The following is a 19472-nucleotide window of genomic DNA, read 5'->3' as shown; positions in this document are numbered from 1 at the left end:
TTTTTATGGACGAGCGTCATCGCTTTATTGCTCATGCTTATGAACAGATTCTTTGGCCGCCGAATTCGTTAACGTGGTTGGCGGAGGAGGTGGTTATCTTGTTTTTATTTTTTTCGCAGTGCGGCTGGTGCGTTTTGTGCAAAGAGACACGAAAGAAGACACTTTAGGATGAATTCGGCGGCTAGACGCTTTTGTGGCTGAAGATCTGCGGCGGAGCCCGTGTTTTGGTGTGCCGATCACTGATCAAACAATGGTAAGGCACTTCCTATTCAGTATTTTATGAATTTAAGTTGAATGCTTCCTATTCATATTTTATGTACTCAACTTTGTAGGTTAATTTGACCAACTTGGAAAATTATGTGTCGCTTGTTGTGGATGCTACTATACATTCTGGAATTTCCAGACAAGTGGAGGCCTTTAGAAGAGGATTCAACCAGTGATTTGAATTTTTCGAAGGACATCGGTCTCTCAATATCTAAGCATCCATCCAACAAGGTATTTTGGCATAATCATTAAGAAGCAGACATGTTCTTCATTGCATCCATTTTGATGTCCATTTTCTTCATTTGCCGGATCCACATTCAAGTTTGCTTTATCCGAGAGTTCTAGGGATTAGGAAATTCTAACACCCTGTAAGCATTGTCGTATCGTCTTAGTAATCTAGCTCGATTTCATAGTTGATACACAATGAAATTCATGCTAGAATTCAATAAAATAAAACAAATGAACACAATTAATAATAGTGTGAGTCTATGAAGGATTAGTAGTTTAAGGTAGTCGCTAAAACCATCCTTATTGTGGGAATGAATAGTTGATGTTTTACTAAAACCATTACCCGAACTTAAGTTATTTTTCGAAGGACCGATGTCGGTTCCTTCTTCAGGACGAATTTTTATATAATGGAATTTCCAGACAATTCGACATCTTCAGGTTTTCAATGAAGAGGAACTAGAACGATTATTATGTGGAGAAACGTGATTTTTGGGCAGTACGTGTATATCCTTTCCTTTGTTAATAAATATGAATCTGTAACACATGCTTACTAATAATTTTGCCAATTTTTCCAGTCCAATGAGCTATTGGATCATATAAAGTTTGATCATGGATATACAGCCAGTAGTCCTCCTGTACTTAACGTCAGTATCGATATTCTTTTCTTTCTTCAGGAAATTTCTACTTTCTTTCTTTTTTTCAAAGTCCAAATTTTGACCTAGCCATTTACTTTGTGGAATCCAGTTGATGGAACTTATAATAGAATAAACTATGAACCAAGACGAGCATTCTACAGTTTGTGACTGGAGCACCTTGGCTTCCTCTTGGGAGGATTGGCATCTTTGAATCCAAAATTGGACTATTGTCAGATAGGTCTAATACTCATGTCAAGAATTGTTATTTAATGAGACCCTTTTTGCAAAATCGTATTGACGAATGAATGCTATTTGAGGCAAACTGCCTGTGTCGCAAACCTGTGTCTGTTTGATTCTGATCACTCGGCAGTTACAGTAAGTTGGCTATTTCGTCAAAACTGATTCTACAGAAGATTTGCTTATTCTCTATTTAAGAAGTTGAAGACTCGACAGAAGAACACACAGACACACACAGAGGAACAGAGCTTAAACGCACATATACCTTCATGCCTTCATACACAATATTGTTCACGTTTATTGACGTATTGTTAGTGAACTCTTAAACTGGTGTTGGTACTTATCAAAGCACTTATCCAACTATTCAGAGTTGATTATATGCAGTGCATCGTCCTTTCGCACTTGTAGTTCGTTAGGGGATTGCAAGGAAGTCCTTGTCCGTTTGACAAGGCATTGGCGCTCGTGATCCGTGCAGAGGTCTCGAGAAAGTCCTTACCCGTTTGGTGAGGCAACCGACACTTGTAATCTGAAAGGAGGGGTTGCGAGAAGTCCTTACCCGTTTGGTGAGGCAAATCGTTGTAAGCCCTGGTCCGTTAGATTAGGCTGCTTTAGGTAGAACGACGAATACACTTAGTGAGATAGGAAGTAGGTTATAGATTTACGAATTATAATCATTGTACTGTCCTATTGTTGCAAGAATAGTGGAATGTCGTTTACCTCTGGGCTAGGCCCCGCAGAGTAGGGAAACCGAACTGTGTGAACATATCGTTGTTATTTTAACTGCACTGTATTTTTTATTATTCTGTGCTGACCTGCTACCGTTAGCACAGCTGCACTAACCTATCGTTTCAGTCGGAATATACTTTCAAGTGGTATCAGAGCGGCTCAAGAATTCTCTTGAGAAAAGATCTTGAGTATTCTGACCATGGAAGATAGAATTGAAGAAGGCGGTTCAACCATTCGTCCTCCCCTATTGACGGAATCCAATTACGATTATTGGAAGACCAGAAGAAGTGGTACCTGAAAAGCCAAGGAGAAAATATCTGGCGCGCTACACAGGTTCTGTAGACACCTCCTACTGCCACTGTTAATGGTGCTGAAGTAGTCAAGAGTGAAGACCAATGGACTGCAGCTGAATCAACTACTTCTACTGCAAACATCAAAGCTGTTAGCATTATCCAATGTGCCGTACGTCCTAGTGTGTTCAAGATCATTCAAAATTTCGAAACTGCTAAGAAATCTTGGGATGCACTTCAACTCACGTACGAAGGAACAAAATCAGTCAGGCAATCAAAGTTACATCTCATCTCTACCAGGTTTGAAACTCTAACCATGAAAGATGATGAAACTATTGCTGATTTTGAAAAGAATCTTCGTTACATTGCTAATGAATCTATTGCTCTTGGCGAGGAAATTTCTTAATCCAAACTGGTGAGGAAGGTGCTAATCTCGCTATCGGAAAAGTTTAGCTCGAAGATGGATGCAATCAGTGAATCTACTAATTTTGAGAACTTACGGTTTGATGATCTTATGGGAAAGCACAGAACTCATGAGATGACATTGCCGATGAGGAACAGAGACAAAGTCCAAATCAAAATCTGTTGCCTTTAAATCTGAAGTAGAAGATGTACCTGTTAACACAGGTAATCAACAGCCAATTTACGAGCAGCTGGCTCTGTTAACGAAGAATATGGGAAAGATGTATAGGAAGTTCAACAAAGCAAAATTCAATGATTACTCTTCAACAAACCAGAAGAATAATCGAAGCTCCCAGAAGAAAGAGTCAGGAGGAGGTAGTCAACGGTATAAACAGGGTGAATCCAGCGAAGGGAAAACCAGATTCAAGAAAGAGAAGATACAATGCCATGAATGTCAAGGTTTTGGTCACATTGCTGCGAAGTGTGCCAACACTCTTGAAAAACAGAAGAAATCTTTCATATCTACTTGGAGTGATGAGGAGACGTCCGAAGACAAGTCTGAATCCGGTGATAGTGGAAGTGAGATCGAGTTTCCTGCCCATACTGCGCTCATAGCTCATGTATCTGTAAGCACAGCCCATGAAACTGTGAACTCAAAAACAGTTAGCACAGATAAATCAGAGGAGAACTCAAATACAGATGGGGACTCAGATAGCGATGATGAAAAAGACATACATGCTGCCTTCAAAGACCTTCTTGGAAAAATGACGGAATCTCTCAGAATCAACCATATACTTTCTGATGAATTGAAGCAACTCACAGCCGAAAGGAAGGATTTGACAGAATAATTGAAAAATACGAGACTGAGATCGATAAATTGAAGTCTGAATTGTCAGAAATCGGAGAAGAAGCTAGAACAAGCCAACCTTGCTATGGAGAAGTTCAACAAAGGAAAGGGAAATCTTGACGAAATCCTGAATAAAGTTTCTCCAAAGAATAATCTATTTGGGGTTGGACACACACCATCAAGAACGGAAAAAGGAAGCAGTTCAAGGTACAAAAACAGAGTGACTAAAAATAGAATCGTATGTCACTATTGCAACAAGCCTGGACATATAAGACCGTGGTGTTTTGCACGACATATTGATATTCGAAGACTTATCTCTTCACTTCCAAAAAGGCATCCTAAGAAAAAGGTTGATATTGTCAAACACACCCAATGGAAAATCTGGGTAAAGAAGAGAGAATTGAAGAGTCTCATGTGTAGATTCTCATCCGAGAAGGTAGCTGATTGGTATTTTGATAGTGGTTGTTCCCAGCACATGACAGGAAAAGGAGAAAACTTGAAGAACATTGTCTATAAGAAACAGAGGACTGTCACATATGGCGATGGAAATTCAAATACCATAATTGGAGAAGGAAGTTTGCCAGTCTCGTCAAGCTCAAAGATAAAGAATGTCCTCTTAGTGGAAGGTCTCAAACACAATCTGATCAGCATAGCTCAAATGTGCGACGAAGATTGTGAAGTCCGATTCAACAAGTACGGGTGCAAGGTGATCAACAGTAAAGAAGCAGTGATCATGACAGGGACAAGACAAACCGACAACACATACACTCTGGATGGTGATATAAAATCCCTAAGACTAGCACAGAAAATTTAAAATTGTGGCACAAGAAACTTGGGCACTTTGGCTTCAGAAATCTAGCAGATTTATCGAAGACAGGATCTGTGAAAGGCTTACCAGCTCTTAACCTATGATCCTGACATCACGTGTGGAGATTGCCAACTAGGGAAGCAGACAAAGCAGAAGCATTCTAAAGTTCCCTACTCCCCAGGAGAGGCCCCTACAACTCCTGCATATTGACTTGATGGGGCCAATGCCAAACTCCAAGCTTGGGAGGTAAATCCTATGTATTTGTTTGTGTTGATGATTTTTCCAGGTACACATGGGTGGATTTTCTTAAGAAAAAGTCTGAAGCTCCTGATGACATCATAAAGTTGTGCACCAAACTAAACAATGATCGACGGAACACAACTGGTGCTATCACAAGAATCAGGAGTGATCATGGAAAAGAATTTGAAAATTCAGTCGTGACTGCATTCTGTGAGCATAGTGGAATTGCACATGAATTCTCTGCACCCATTACTCCTCAACAAAATAGAGTGGTGGAAAGGAAAAATAGATCCATACAGAGATGACCCGTACCATGATCCATGCTCGACAGCTTAGCTACAAGCTATGGGGAGAAGCCATATCAACGACATGCTACATTATAAATAGGGTGTATCTTCGGCCACACACCAAGTAAACCCCTTATGAGATCTGGAGAAAGAAGAAGCCATCAGTGCAATATTTCCATGAATTCGGCAGCCCCTGCTACATGTTGAAGGACAGAGAACCTAGAAGAAAACTCGACTCCAAAAGTGAAAGGGGAGTATTTGTTGGTTATTCAGTTAATAGTAGAGCTTATAGAATTCTTATAGAAAAATCTAATACTATCACTGAATCAATCAATGTTGTGTTTGATGACAAGCAGGTTGGAATGGAAAAACAAGAGGATGGTGAACCTGGAGTCAGTCAACTTCGGCCCTAATGATAACACACCTAGTGTGGGGCATTAGGATTGGAAGGTGTGAGCAGCAATGAAAACACACCTAGTGTAGAGGCGTTGCCTGTTAGCACAGATGCCAGGAACACCCAGGAATCTATACCTGCTGTCACAAACCAGAATGTATATCCTTTCATACGAGTTTAGAAGAATCATTCCACTGAAGATATCATTGGTGACATCTTCGAGAGAAGAACAAGAGGCATACCCAGGAAGAACTATAGAGATATGGTAAATTACGTGGCTTATACTTCCAAGATTGAACCAAAGAAAGTCAACAAGGCCTTGACCGATGAACACTGGATAATTGCGATGCAGGAAGAATTACATCAGTTTGAAAGAAACAAAGTGTGGGAGTTGGTTCCACTACCTGAGCATTGCAATATCATTGGTACAAAGTGGATATTCAAGAATAAAACTGATGAACAGGGGAATATCACAAGAAACAAGGCACGTCTGGTTGCACAGGGATATACACAGGTTGAAGGAGTAGACTTTGATGAGACGTTTGCTCCTGTTGCTTGACTTGAATCAATCAGGCTGTTGATAGCTGAGCTGCATATGGGAACATCACACTGTATCAAATGGATGTCAAGAGTGCCTTTCTCAACGGGTACTTGAATGAAGAAGTGTATGTTGAGCAGCCTAAAGGATTTTCTGATCCAGCCTATCCCGATCATGTGTACAGACTGACAAAAGCACTATATGGTTTAAGCAAGCTCCACGAGCTTGGAATGAAAGGTTGTTAGTATATCTATGTCAACAGAGCTATCGAAGAGGTGGTGTTGATAAAACTCTGTTTCTCAATACCACAGGGGGAGAATTGACCATAGCCCAGATTTATGTTGACGATATTATTTTTGGTTCAACTAGTGAGAAGGAACGAAAGAATTCATCCACAGCATGGCCAGCGAGTTTGAAATGAGCATGGTGGGTGAATTAGCTACCTCTTAGGATATCAGATCAAACAGTGCAAGGACGGAACGTCGATCACTCAGGAAAAATATGCCAAGAATCTGGTAAAGAAGTTTGGATTAGAGACTGCCAAACCGATGAGGACGCTAATGGGGACGAATGAGCATTTGTCAAAGGACATTGAGGAGAAAGTGCCGATCCTACACTCTATCGAAGTATGATTGGGAGTCTGCTATATCTCTGCACCAGCAGACCTGACTGAAGCTACAGTGTAGGAGTGTGTGCAAGATACCAAGCCAATCCAATCCAAAACAAACACATGTTAAAGCTGTAAAACAAATCGTACGCTATGTTTCTGGAACCACAAAGTTGGGGCTTTGGTACACAAAAGATACGAATGGAGTGCTAGCTGGCTATAGTGATGCTGATATGGCAGGCTGTGTTGATGACAAGAGAAGTACATCAGGGGGTTGTTTCTATCTTGGAAGCAATCTAGTATCTTGGTTCAGCAAGAAGCAAAACTCGGTGTCATTATCCACGGCTGAAGCAAAGTATATTTCGGCCAGCAGCTGTTGTGCACAGTTACTCTGAATGAAACAGATGATGGAAGAGTATGGCTTAGAGCAAGGGGTGTTAACCATTTACTGTGACAACACCAGTGCAATAAGTATTTCTAAGAATCCTGTGCAACACTCCAAAACGAAGCACATCCAAGTTCGTCACCACTTTATTCAAGAACTTGTAGAAGAAAAAAAGGTGATCTTGGAATATGTCTCAACCGAAAAACAATTGGCGGACATCTTTACGAAGAGTCTAGACGCAAGTCGCTTTGAGTTCTTGAGAGGAGCTCTCGGACTTTGCTCCATTACTTGAGACTTAAGATAAGTGCTTCCTTCCCTTGTATAATACCATCTTATTTTATGTCATTTTAGTTTCGGGAAAAAAAAATACAAAAAGAGGGGTAGAGTGTGGTTTTACTCTACAAGAGGAAGAAACATTGGGCTTAATGAACTGAGGCCCAAAAGAGATGACTAGAAGCAGCAGAAAAGAAGATGGGCCGAAACGAATTCCTTGGCCCAGAACAGAATCAGCCGGGCATAGAGAAGAAGAAAGAAAGAGATGGGCTTAGCATATGCATTTGGCCCGCGTAGCAGTTGAGTTTCCCACGAAAATTCAAAACATGCCAAAAGGGGGAAGTTATAGAGTTGAAGCACAAGATCAAATTTAATACCTACATAGCTTCTTGTACGAACACACTTTCTCACAGCAAACCTTCGAAAAGCTTTCCCAAACCCTAAGCATTTACTTCCTACCTCTAAAAAGCTCCAAAGATTCAGAAATGGCAAGAACCAAAGGCAGTAGTTCTACAAGAAATGGAGCTCGTCGTTTGGCTAGACTTGCATCGAACATGAGAACAAATCCCTCAGTATCGCCAATTTCTATCTCGTCCTCAGATTCCTCGCGGTCTCCACCAAGAAGAAGCTTTGTACAGTACGAATCTGAAGAAATCTCGCAAAATTACTCAGAAGATGAGGACAGGGCAGTAAAGAACCCAAAAACAGCAATGGTGGTTCATCCACTTTCTCCGGTAAGTAATACTCCTTTCCCCTCTGGTAGAATGGGTAGGAGAACTGTAATTATCGATATTGCTAAGGAAAATAGTGAACAACTGAGTACTGAGAAGTCAATTAGCCAAAAACAGACTAAGAGTCCTGTTGAAAATGCTGGAAGAGAGAAAATAGGCACTAGTATACCAAGGGTTGCTGCAGATCATGCTTACACAAAGGATTGTGCCGGAGCTGAGACTAGCAAAAACTCTCAAGCAGAGGGGGAGCATCATGCTGAGAAGAATGCTCATCTTGAGGGGGAGATTCCTACTGCTACTATGGCAGAACAGGAGGATGCTGACGGTACTAAGAAGCCTGTGGAAGACAATGGTGTTGGGATTCCTGTAAGCACAGGAGAGAAGCGAAGGTTAAAAAGAAAGCGGACTGTTCTGAACAAATCTGAATATGGTCCAGCTGCCGCTCCAGATTCTCTGGATGAACAATCCCCTGAGACAAGAACCTTTGTGAATTCTGCTGTAAAAGAATTTTGGTTGTATGCATCTGGAAAGAAGATAATTGCAGAAAAGGTGCCGGTGAGAGCTGAAGCTGAGGAGTTTAATCTAAAAGAACTCCTGATTGAAGAGAATTTGTGGGCCAGTGTAACACGAAACATTCAGTATGCTGAGAGGGTCGTCAGGGAATTCTATTGCAATATGCCAGTTGGGATTGATAATGTTGAGTCACCCAACTATCAACGAGTCTTCGTTCGTGGCAGACATTACAACATCTCACCAAAATTGCTAGCTGATGCATTCGAATGCTGGAACCCAGAAGAAAAATACAAAGAAAACTTTAATGTCATTGTGACTGAGTTGAGTGGAGGATGCAAGCGTACATGGTCAGTTAGAGAATCTGCCTTGAAACCAGCTGAGTTAACATCTTTCTACTCAGCGTTGCACAAGATTGTTATGGCTAACTGGATGCCTTGTCGTCACACCAACATTGTAAGTCAAAAATTGGGGCTTTTATTGTTTAAAATTGGAACCAAGGTTGGTTTTGATCTAGGTGAGATGGCATATGACAAGATAGTTTCCTTTGGTGGTCGTTTTGAGAAAATTGAAAGTTATGTATATCCAACAACTATCTTTGCAATATTGATCAATCAAGGTTTGACTATCGGTGTTAATGAAGACTTCACTCAATCGGAGAAACTTAAGCTTACTTCCAGACTGATTCATGGAATACATATGGTGGACATCAGTGATAACAATGTGGAAGTAAAGGAAGAAGAAGTGGATGTCCTGACACTAGAAGCTCTCGCTGTAGCAACTGACATGGTGAAATTTCTAAGGAAGCAAGAATACCGGCTAAGGACTGAAAGGCTGCTGCTAGAAGCTCGTATTGCCAAAAGTTAAAACTCAGAGGGAGTTTATGGACCCTTTTTATGTGCAATTTTTACAGACATACTTGGATATTTTATTTGGTCTGTAATAACTTTTGCATATTTGTCTAATCATCTGACCAATTTGCTAGTTTATCCCTCCTACATGGAGTCTTTGGCAATTTATTGACAAAAAAGGGGAGATATATAAAGGGGGTGATAAAATCTCGGCTCTTGGAAAACGGAGATCATTACGATAAGGGGAGATTAATTTTGGATGAGCGAAAAACTTGGATGAATAGCTCAAGTTCAAAATCCTAGCGGTCAGATATGTGCAAATCACACCTGTGTCATCATACATCCGTGAACACAGTGTTATCTGGCGTGTTATCAAAATGTGTTAACACAGTCCAATTTTGTTTGCACTCTACTAGTTTCCAGCTGTTACCATTGATGTGAAGACTTGTTGTTTCCGTTGTTGAAGCTTCCGTTGCTACATGAAGATTTGAAGATTATAATAGAGAGTTTTGTCAAAAATGCCAAAGGGGGAGATTGTTGAGGCAAACTGCCTGTGTCGCAAATCTGTGTCTGTTTGATTCTGATCACACAACAGTTACAGTAAGTTGGCTATTTTCGTCAAAACTGATTCTACAGAAGATTTGCTTATTCTTGCAGCACAAGTCTTATTGGGAAACTAGTAATTGAAGAATCCTTAATTGATTCGATTTGAATGATCAAAGATCTTATTTGATTTGGTTTAAATATGGAAATCCTATTGTAAAAAGGATTCCTAGTTTGATTCCTAAACCAAAAAGGAAGTATGGATTCTTTAGGAATACAATTCCTATTCTGTAAGAGAATTGATTTCCGAATTGATGAAGGTAGTGAGTTCTCTATTTAAGAAGTTTAAGACTCGACAGAAGAACACATAGACACACACAGAGGAACATAGCTTAAACGCACATATACCTTCATACACCATATTGTTCACGTTTTATTGACGTATTGTTCGTGAACTCTTAAACTGGTGTTGGTACTTATCAGAGCACTTATCCAACTATTCAGAGTTGATTATATGCAGTGCATCGTCTTGTGGCACTTGTAGTTCGTTAGGGGATTGCAAGGAAGTCCTTGTCCGTTTGACAAGGCATTGGCGCTCGTGATCCGTGCAGAGGTCTCGAGAAAGTCCTTACCCGTTTGGTGAGGCAACCGACACTTGTAATCTGAAAGAGGGTTGCGAGAAGTCCTTACCCATTTGGTGAGGCAAATCGTTGTAAGTCCTGGTCCATTAGATTAGGCTCCTTTAGGTAGAACGACAAATACACTTAGTGAGATAGGAAGTAGATTATAGATTTGCGAATTATAATCATTGTTCTGTCCTATTGTTGCAAGAATAGTGGAATGCCGTTTACCTCTGGGCTAGGCCCCGCAGAGTAGGGAAACCGAACTGCGTGAACATATCGTTGTTATTTTTCTGCATTGTGTTTTGATTTTTCTGTGCTGACCTGCCACCGTTAGCACAGCTGCACTAACCTATTGTTTCAGTCGGAATACACTTTCAAATGCTTTGCAGAAGATGATGAAAGAAAAGCTCTTGTACGCCATAACAGAAGGACAAGGCTCATTCCATCTTTCTTGAAGTACACGGAATGTGAATAAGTATAGGTCAAATAACTGCTAGGTTGGAAAGGAAGAGCTGATTGTCGCCGTCAACAACGAACAAGAGGAAGCTCGTCCTTCTAATAACATGATGGTTTTTCTTCTAGGATAGATTGCTTCCTTTTGCATTCTTTTTGTACATATGGTTTCCAATGTACAGATAATTTCATCATCAAAATGGTTCTTATTTTCCTCTCCCTTTTGCAAAATTCCCCTTCTTTGATCTTCAGAGTCGAAAGTCTCGGTGCCTTACAAAATACGATGAATTATTTTACTTGCGAGATACGTTCGACTGACAAGTAAACTAATCTGTTTTTAGTGTGGAAAATAACTAGTTTTTCAAACTGTATTAAGATTGCATTTTCTGTTTTGAGTGTGGAAAATAATTAACTAGTGTGGTTCAAAGTGTAATTAAGATTTTATTTATATGATCCTTGCATACCTAGTTGTTTATAAATACACGAGTCCTGAGCACTTGCATTTTAAGCCAAAAGTGTCTTTTATTTTCAACATCATGGCAAAGTTTTTCCTTCAAATTTTAGTAATCATTTTCTCATCATCACTTCTTTGTTTAGGAATGAGTACCAAAACCAACGTCACTACTGATCAGTCAGCTCTTTTAGATATTAAAGATCATATTATGATCAATACTCCAAATAATAGTATTTTAGCCACAAATTGGTCGACTGCTACTTCCATTTGCAATTGGGTTGGGGTCACTTGTGGTCCACTCCATCGTAGAGTTATATCTTTAAATCTTTCCAGCATGAGTCTTCAAGGCACTATCCCTCCGAATATTGAAAACTTATCATTTCTTTCCTCTCTCGATCTTGGAAACAACCATTTCTACAGATCTCTATCTCAAAACTTGAGGAACTTGCATCGTTTGAAAATCTTAAGTTTATATTCAAACAGTTTTAGTGGAGTTATTCCATCATGGATCGGCACTTTTCGAGGCTTGAAAAGTTGTCTCTTTCTTATAATAGCTTTACAAGATCTACACCAGATGAAATCGGTGATTGTCATAAATTAAAGGTCTTGGTTTTAGGTGCAAACCAACTTTCTAGAACCATTCCTTCTACCATATTCAACCTTTCATCCTTGGATATTTTGGAGTTATCACAAAATAACTTGTCAGGAAATCTCCCCAGCAACATGTGCGAAAATCTTCCAAATGTTGAAGTGCTCCATGTTCGCTCTAACAAGTTATATGGTCAACTTCTGTCAAGTATAGGAAACTGCACAAAGCTTCAAGAGTTAGCTTTTGATGATAATGATTTTAGCGGGGAGGTACCAACTAGCATTGGAAGCCTTATTTATCTGAGGGAAATTCATCTCGCCACTAATAACTTGCATGGTAAATTTCTTCAATTTTACGTAATATTATTTACATTTTCTATGCAAGTGTATATATATAAATATTGTCACAATAATAACTATAGTTATATGTTTTTTTCATTTGAGTCCCTATAATCTTATTTGCTCTAGAATGGCGTAGACTTTTAGTAGATTTCTATATGGGCTTAGCCCAATATCATATAATATACAAACATTACATTCTTTTCTCTTAATAGTCTAATTCTTTTTTTATCACTCTTCTACTCAGTCATGATCCATCCACGATCGTGACATATATATATATATTTTATATTTCTTTTATTTTTTAATATACGATTGTATTTTTTTTGTAGGTCCCGCACTATCAAAGATTTTTAACATTTCACCTCTAGAACTCATCTCCATCTACTCCAATAGTATATCTGGATTTCTCCCATCAGATATTTGTCATAAGCTTTCAATGCTTAAATATCTTTCAATTCGTAATAATAACCTTACAGAATCTATTCCAAAAGATTTCAATAATTGCAGCTTCGTTGAGATAGATCTTCCGTACAATCACTTGACAGGTACTGTATTAATTAGTTTGATATATTTATTCGTTTGCAATTTTGATTTATTTTGTTAGAAATAGCAAGAGGTAAAGATGTGATAATAATTAAGATTTGAATTGGTATAAAAGATTAAAGGAATTTAAATTGTAGGGAAGGTACTGCGTGAAATTGGCGACCTAGATGATTTGGAGCTTCTAGATCTGGGCTCAAACAATTTGTTTGGTGAAATCCCACTAGCCATCTTCAATTCCTCAAAATTAAATTATCTATATCTTAATGACAACCACTTCTCGGGAAGCATCCCGTCATATTTAGGTTTTGGGCTTCCAAATTTGCAAGAGCTGAACCTACGGGGAAATAACCTCAACGGAAGAATTTCTAGGGTGTACTACTATTGTATGTCTTAACCCTAAAAAGTGAACACGGAAAGTTATTCCCGTATTTGAAGAAATCGGGAATGCTAATTGCTTAATTAATTTTCTTATACGTGGGACCTACTTTTATTTTTTCTATTTTGTTTTTATCTGAAAATATAACTTAGTCCTTCTAGAGTTTATAAAATTAAAGTTTGGTCCTTACAAATTTTTTTCTAATTTAGATTCTATTGTTAGTAGATGATTATTTAATTTTGATAATTTATTTTGTATGTTATTATTTTTAGAAGACGAGGGTTCTTCTTCTCTTATGTAATTAATATTATCTCTAATTAATTTCATGCTTGGCCTTCGAAATATTTGTTCTTTTATTATCGTATTATCTATTCTAGGTACTGAACTAATCGGTGTTGTTTTTATTGTTCCTACTTTGGCTGTTATGCCAAATAGATCTTCTAAAAATATTTTATCTTTATCTTTGAATTGTATACTATGGTGACTATTAGATAGTGCATATCCTATTTCATAAGTTATTGTAAATGGATAGTTTTCTTTTGCCATTAAATTATCTCTATAAATTTATATGCTATTATTAAAGACCTATCTAGATTTTCTGTACACAAAGATATTCCTAGTTGAAGTGATACATTAAATTTTAATTTCGTATATGCTAAATTACCATTTACTATTTCTATTATTCTATCTCGTGGATCTTGAATTCTATCATCACGGATTGCTAATCTTATTGGCGAATCTATTCCTTCCATGAATGTTGATTTTATTAAGATCTAAATAGTTGATATGTGAATATAACCTATTTTATCTTTTTCTGCTTGTTTTATTTTTAACTTATTAATTTTTTCTTTAATTTCACTACCACTTATAATAGGTATACTAGTTTCTCCAGTCGTAGTTGAAATTTCTATTGGATATTCTGCAGTAATTTTTCCAAAGTAAAGAATATTTTTCTTACTTAGAAGATTTCTTAATGAATTTTTTATATCTTGTCCTTCTTTTAGATTTAATTATTCTTTTTTAATTTTTTTGATTATATTTTTGCTAACTAAGATATCTCTTTTGAAGGTTCATTTCTCTTCTTGTAGATCTAAATAGTCTATAGTATTAATTGATGATGATGTCGAAGCTATTTCTTTTTCCATTTTTATCTATTGTAAAATCTAAGTTGTTCTAGAATGATGCAGTAAAGATCAATTTTATTTGATATCTCTCGACGCATATCATCTAGGATTCCGATATTTCTTGGATCTAAATTTCTGATGATTATGAGATCATTATGACATTCGGCTATTTTTATCTTCGCAATGATTTATTAGACTAATTAGATCTGTGCTATTTTTTCTTAAGCGCATAAGATATATTTCTTGTGTTATATTTCCAATATAATCCATAATTTTCTTTGCTAGCTCTGATACCAAATTCTAGAACGCGGATTAAAAATTGAATAATTGACTAATTGAAAGAAAATAAATAGATTATTATTAATAAGATAGGAATACAGACGTTTAATATAATCTAAATAGATTGGTCTGACCAATTTGCTTCTAATTCTCTAGTATCGTAATACATATTAGTTTCGTATAGATATTCTAATTGTATTTCAATATGAGTTAATATATCCATATTTTCTTCTATCTTCTTATATGAGTTATCGATTAATGAAAATAGATATGTCTTATATCTAGTTGCTATTTCTTTTGCTAGGTCAGAAGGTAATATTCTTCTGAATGATATTTCTATTTCTTTAATTTTTTCTATATCTACTTTCTGTTTGCAATCGGAAATTATTTCTTCTAGTTGAGTTATTTTTTGATTAGTTTCATTTTGTAAAGCAAATAGTTGTGCAGTATTAGAACTTTCAATTAAAGATAAATCAAGTGTATCAGTTGGTGAATCTTTTAAATGTAAATCAAGTGTATTCGTTGGTGAATCCATACCTGAATCCTTCTGCTTTGCTAATATTTTTGCTGAAGATCTTTGGATTCCTTGATGATAGATTGCTTTAATGCTTGGGTGTCTGATTGTAGTATTTTTATATGATGTTTGAGTATTTGATAGTAAAACAGATTTCCTATAAACGGGAAATCAAAGCGTTGGTTTGTTATCAAACAAACAAAGGAGAATTTTATTTCACTCAATAAACTCTGAGTTCTGAATGAACCAGAGAATACATATTTATACATAAACTGAGTGGACTATATTCCACTTAACACCCCTAGATATTACATTATTGCTGTATTATTGATGCCCTTAGAAATTTACATCAGGGCTTACGTTTTTTACAAGAAGACACAAATGTCTACATCTTACTTTAACTAGTGAATGTTACTATTTTTCTTTGAATTCTTTGGGCTGAGTGGATGGACATCTTTTTTTCTGCTTCAGATAGTGGTTGTCATTATTTCATCTTTGGATTCCTTTTGGGTGGATGGTTTTTCTTCCTTATCTTCTTTTTTCTTTTTTGTCTTCTTCCATTATTATAGAGATAGAGTCTGAAGAATTACTATCTCTATTGCTATGTAAGAGAATGCATATCATTTCTTTTGTCCTTTGAGGAAGATGTGCTAATGGTCCAGAGAAATCTGAAAATGGTCCTTCGAATATCTGAACTGCTCTTAATCCTTCATCACTTATTTCTTGACTGTACCTTGAATGGATTAGAATATTTTCACTTCTATAGTTTATGAAATATTTTCCATAGGTATCGATTTTTCCAGTGTTTCTTAATATTCCAGCAAAGTATTTGGCATTAAGTTCTTCAATCTCATCTTCTGTTAGTAATCGACTAGTTGGTCCATCTCTTGGTGGGTAGTTCTTGTTTGATATTCCTAGAGCCATGACCGCATAACTTGGAACTAGTATTTTATCCTTGTTGAAAACCGGAAGAGAACTATATATTTTTATAAATATTTCCCTATCCTTTCCTTCTCTATCTTTTCCAATACGGATCATCTAGTTTCTTATGGCACTGGCTGGTCCTAAAGGAAACTTTGAGAGCAAATTGGTGCCTTTTAGGTAGATAGTGTCTATTAGGCCATGAATAAAGAATTTATATAGTGTTAAAGGATTTGTATCAAGGAGAAATACTGCTTTTGGGCTAGAATCTATTTTGACAGTTGGGTAAAAATGTTGGCTCATTTCTTTTTCTGAATAATAACTGAGCATTGAATAACACTCATTAAATGATGAAAGTGATGGTTGTTTGGCTTTGTGCTTTTCTTCTCTAGTAGGAATATTGAAGATGCTAGAGTTGGGAATTTTACCTATTGAGGTCATTTTTCCTGAATGCCTGGATGAGGATGATGGTGAAGAAAGTAATTTGGATTTATAATAGGGAGTTTCTGTTTGAATTTGTTGGATTTGGTATTCTTCATAGGCCTTTTGGGTTTCTTCTCTGGTTGTGAATGATTGGTGTTGGATGTTAGACTGACCAGTAACAAAAGGAGAGACCTTGTGCCAGTGATCATATACTCCTTTCATTGGTCCATTGAATATAGCATAGAAATTTTTTTGGGATGATTTGGTAGTATCATAGTGTACTGTTAATGAAGTAGTTGTAATTGCTGATGGTGATGAATCAGTATTTTTTGTTTTTGATGATGGTGAGGAAAAGGATGGATCCACCACGCTTGTGCTGAGTGATTCTGATATTTGAATATGGCCTCCTAACTGAGTGATTGCTGCTTCAAGTTGTTGTATTTCAGTCTACTTCTGAACTATTTCTTTTCTTTTGATTTCGATCTGGTCCATCATTCCTTTGATGATTGCTTCCATTCTCTTGTTAATGTATCGGTAATGACGTTTTGTTCTGATTTTATGTATTTTGTGATGGCTGGGAATTGTCTCAATTCGAGCTGCCACCTGATTAGTCTTCCTTGATTAAAGTTGCTCTTTATTTTGTAATGGATAAAACCTGTAAGATATTTACTGTCAGTACGGAGTTCGAATTCTTTAGTAAGAAGTTCGATTCTCCATTTTCTTAATATTTTGAGACAAGCAAGTGTCTCCTTTTCATGTATTGGATATCTTTGCTCAGTTTCTGAGAAAGTCCCCGATATATATTTGCACAGTCTTTCGACTTCTTTATTATTATTTGACTTTTCAGTCTGTATATTGATTTTTGCTTTCATACAGCCAGCCCAAGTTTCTTGAGAGGCGTCTGTTTCCACAATCAGATAGTCATCACTTTGTGGATTGTATAACTTTGGAAGATTCTTACAAGCATTTCTCAGCTTGTCGATAAGTATTGAATCATTGATATTCCATGTCCATAGGACTTTTGTACTTAATTTCTTTTGTAGTAGCCTTCTTTCTTTAGCTAAGGATCTGAAAAATCCTTGATCTGAAATGTAGTTCAGGGATCCTAGAAACCTTTGTAATTGTTTTCTATCTTCTATTTTTGAAGGAAAACTATTTAATTTTTCTATTATATTATCTTGTAACTTTAATTCTCCATTTCCGGATATAGTTAGTCCTAAATAGTTTATTTTCTTTTTGGCAACTACTGCTTTCTTTTTACTTAGAACTAATCCTCTTTCTTTGACTCTTTCTAAGACTATTTTTAATTTCCGGTAATGATCTTCTAACGTATTATTTGTATAGATTAGTATATCATCTATATATACTAGACAAAATTCTTCTAATCCCTTTAAGTTTTTATCCATAAATCTTTGATAAATTCCTGGTGCTTGTTTTAACCCGAATGGCAATATTGTCCATTGATAATGTTTATGGGGAGGACAAGTAAAGGCTGTTAATGGCTTAGTATTATCATGCAATCTTAACTGCCAAAAACCTGATTTAGCATCTAAAGTACTAAACCAATGACTTCCTTTAATTTTCTGAAGTATATAATCTTTTCTAGATAGTTTGTAAGCATCTCCTATTGTTGCTTCATTCATTTTTGTGTAATTAATCACCATTCTTCTTTTTCCTCGTTTTATTTCATTATGATTTTCTACATAAAATGCGGGTGCAGCATGCCTACTAGTTGATTCTTCTAATATTCATTTTTCTAGAAGTTCAGCACATTTTTTTGTAAATTCTTCTACATCAATTTTTGAATATGGGATTTTATTTTCTATATTTACTTCTTGATTAGGATCTCTTAATTTTATTTCTATTAGTTCTTGATTTTTATTTTTATTTTGATTTAGTGGATTATCACTACATACATTTTCTAATAGATTTTCGACTTCTTTTTGTAATTCTATAGGTATACCTAATCTTTCATTTATAACATTAAGTTTTTGAGTAATTGTAATTTATTTAACCTTACTAATATTGGTATTTTTATAACTGTACTATTCTGATTTTTGTAAGATGGTACAGTTAGCTCTATATGATGCAAGTATTGACAAAATGGTTGATATAATTTTAGAAAATTATTTCCTATTATTATGGATAATCCTGATTCTTGTTGATATATCGATGGTACTATAAATATATAATTTCTTATTTTTATTTTATTAAAAAAATGATGCTTTCCATATAAGATGTTTACTACCATCTGCTATTGATATTACTAACGGTTTTTGTAGTTTTTTCCACTGAAATGGAAATTTTGCTGAAGCAAAACATAAAGTTGCTCCTGTATCTATATATGCATCATAAGACTTTTCTTTATATTTTATTTCTATGAATGTACAATTAGGATTAGGTTTATTCATTTGAAGATGAATAATCTTCTTCTGAATCATAAGATTGACTACTATTAGATACTAGTTCATATATTTCTTCTATTTCAGAATCTGAATCTTCTATTGGTTCTAGATGATTTTCTATTGCTATATTTAATATTTTAATTTTTCTTTATTTTTTAGTTTTCTTTTTATTAGGACATTTATTTGCATAATGACCTTCTTCATTACATAGCCAGCATCTACATGTTTTCTTATTTTCAGGGCAATATTTTTCTTTTTTATATGGTAATCTTCTTTTGAAAAACTTTCTTTTTCTAAAGTTATTTTTCTTATAGTTGTATTTCCTATATTTATTTCTCATGAATTTCCTCCATCTATATTTCTTTATGATTTTTCTTTTTTCTTTGCTACATCCATAATTACCGGTACTCTAGGATTATTTTTACAACATAATTGTCCGATAGGATGTTTAAGTTGGTTTTTTATAGATCGTTGTAAACATTGTTCAGCTATATAATTTTGAGTTATTTCTATAGCTCCTCCTAATGTATGAGCTATTCTATTGTTTGATACTTCTACCATATATATATCTTTTATAGTTTTACTTAATGGCCATGGTAATTTATTTAGATATGTTTCTTTATGTGCTTCT

At 36.0% G+C, this 19472-nt stretch overlaps 1 protein-coding gene across 1 annotated transcript; it reads left to right on the top strand.

The window, feature by feature from the left end:
- Nucleotides 1-2289: 2289 nt before the first annotated feature.
- LOC139883854 (uncharacterized) lies at nucleotides 2290-2786 on the top strand. The gene is made up of 2 exons (XM_071867969.1): nucleotides 2290-2380; nucleotides 2470-2786. The coding sequence occupies exons 1-2, from the start codon at nucleotides 2290-2292 to the stop codon at nucleotides 2784-2786; spliced, it is 408 nt and encodes a 135-aa protein (XP_071724070.1).
- The last annotated feature ends 16686 nt before the right edge of the window (nucleotides 2787-19472 follow it).

Source organism: Rutidosis leptorrhynchoides, unplaced genomic scaffold (assembly GCF_046630445.1).
Source record: "Rutidosis leptorrhynchoides isolate AG116_Rl617_1_P2 unplaced genomic scaffold, CSIRO_AGI_Rlap_v1 contig460, whole genome shotgun sequence".
Classification (NCBI taxonomy): domain Eukaryota; kingdom Viridiplantae; phylum Streptophyta; class Magnoliopsida; order Asterales; family Asteraceae; genus Rutidosis; species Rutidosis leptorrhynchoides.
This window is presented reverse-complemented; position numbering and strand designations above follow the sequence as displayed.

What these genes read in the sequence shown, in the direction of transcription:
- LOC139883854 (XM_071867969.1), top strand. Translation starts at nt 2,290, where the DNA reads ATGGAAGATAGAATTGAAGAAGGCGGTTCAACCATTCGTCCTCCCCTA. An exon ending in TTGGAAGACCAGAAGAAGTG is followed by an intron (nt 2,381 to 2,469) that starts GTACCTGAAAAG and finishes GTGCTGAAGTAG; the next exon opens with TCAAGAGTGAAGACCAATGG.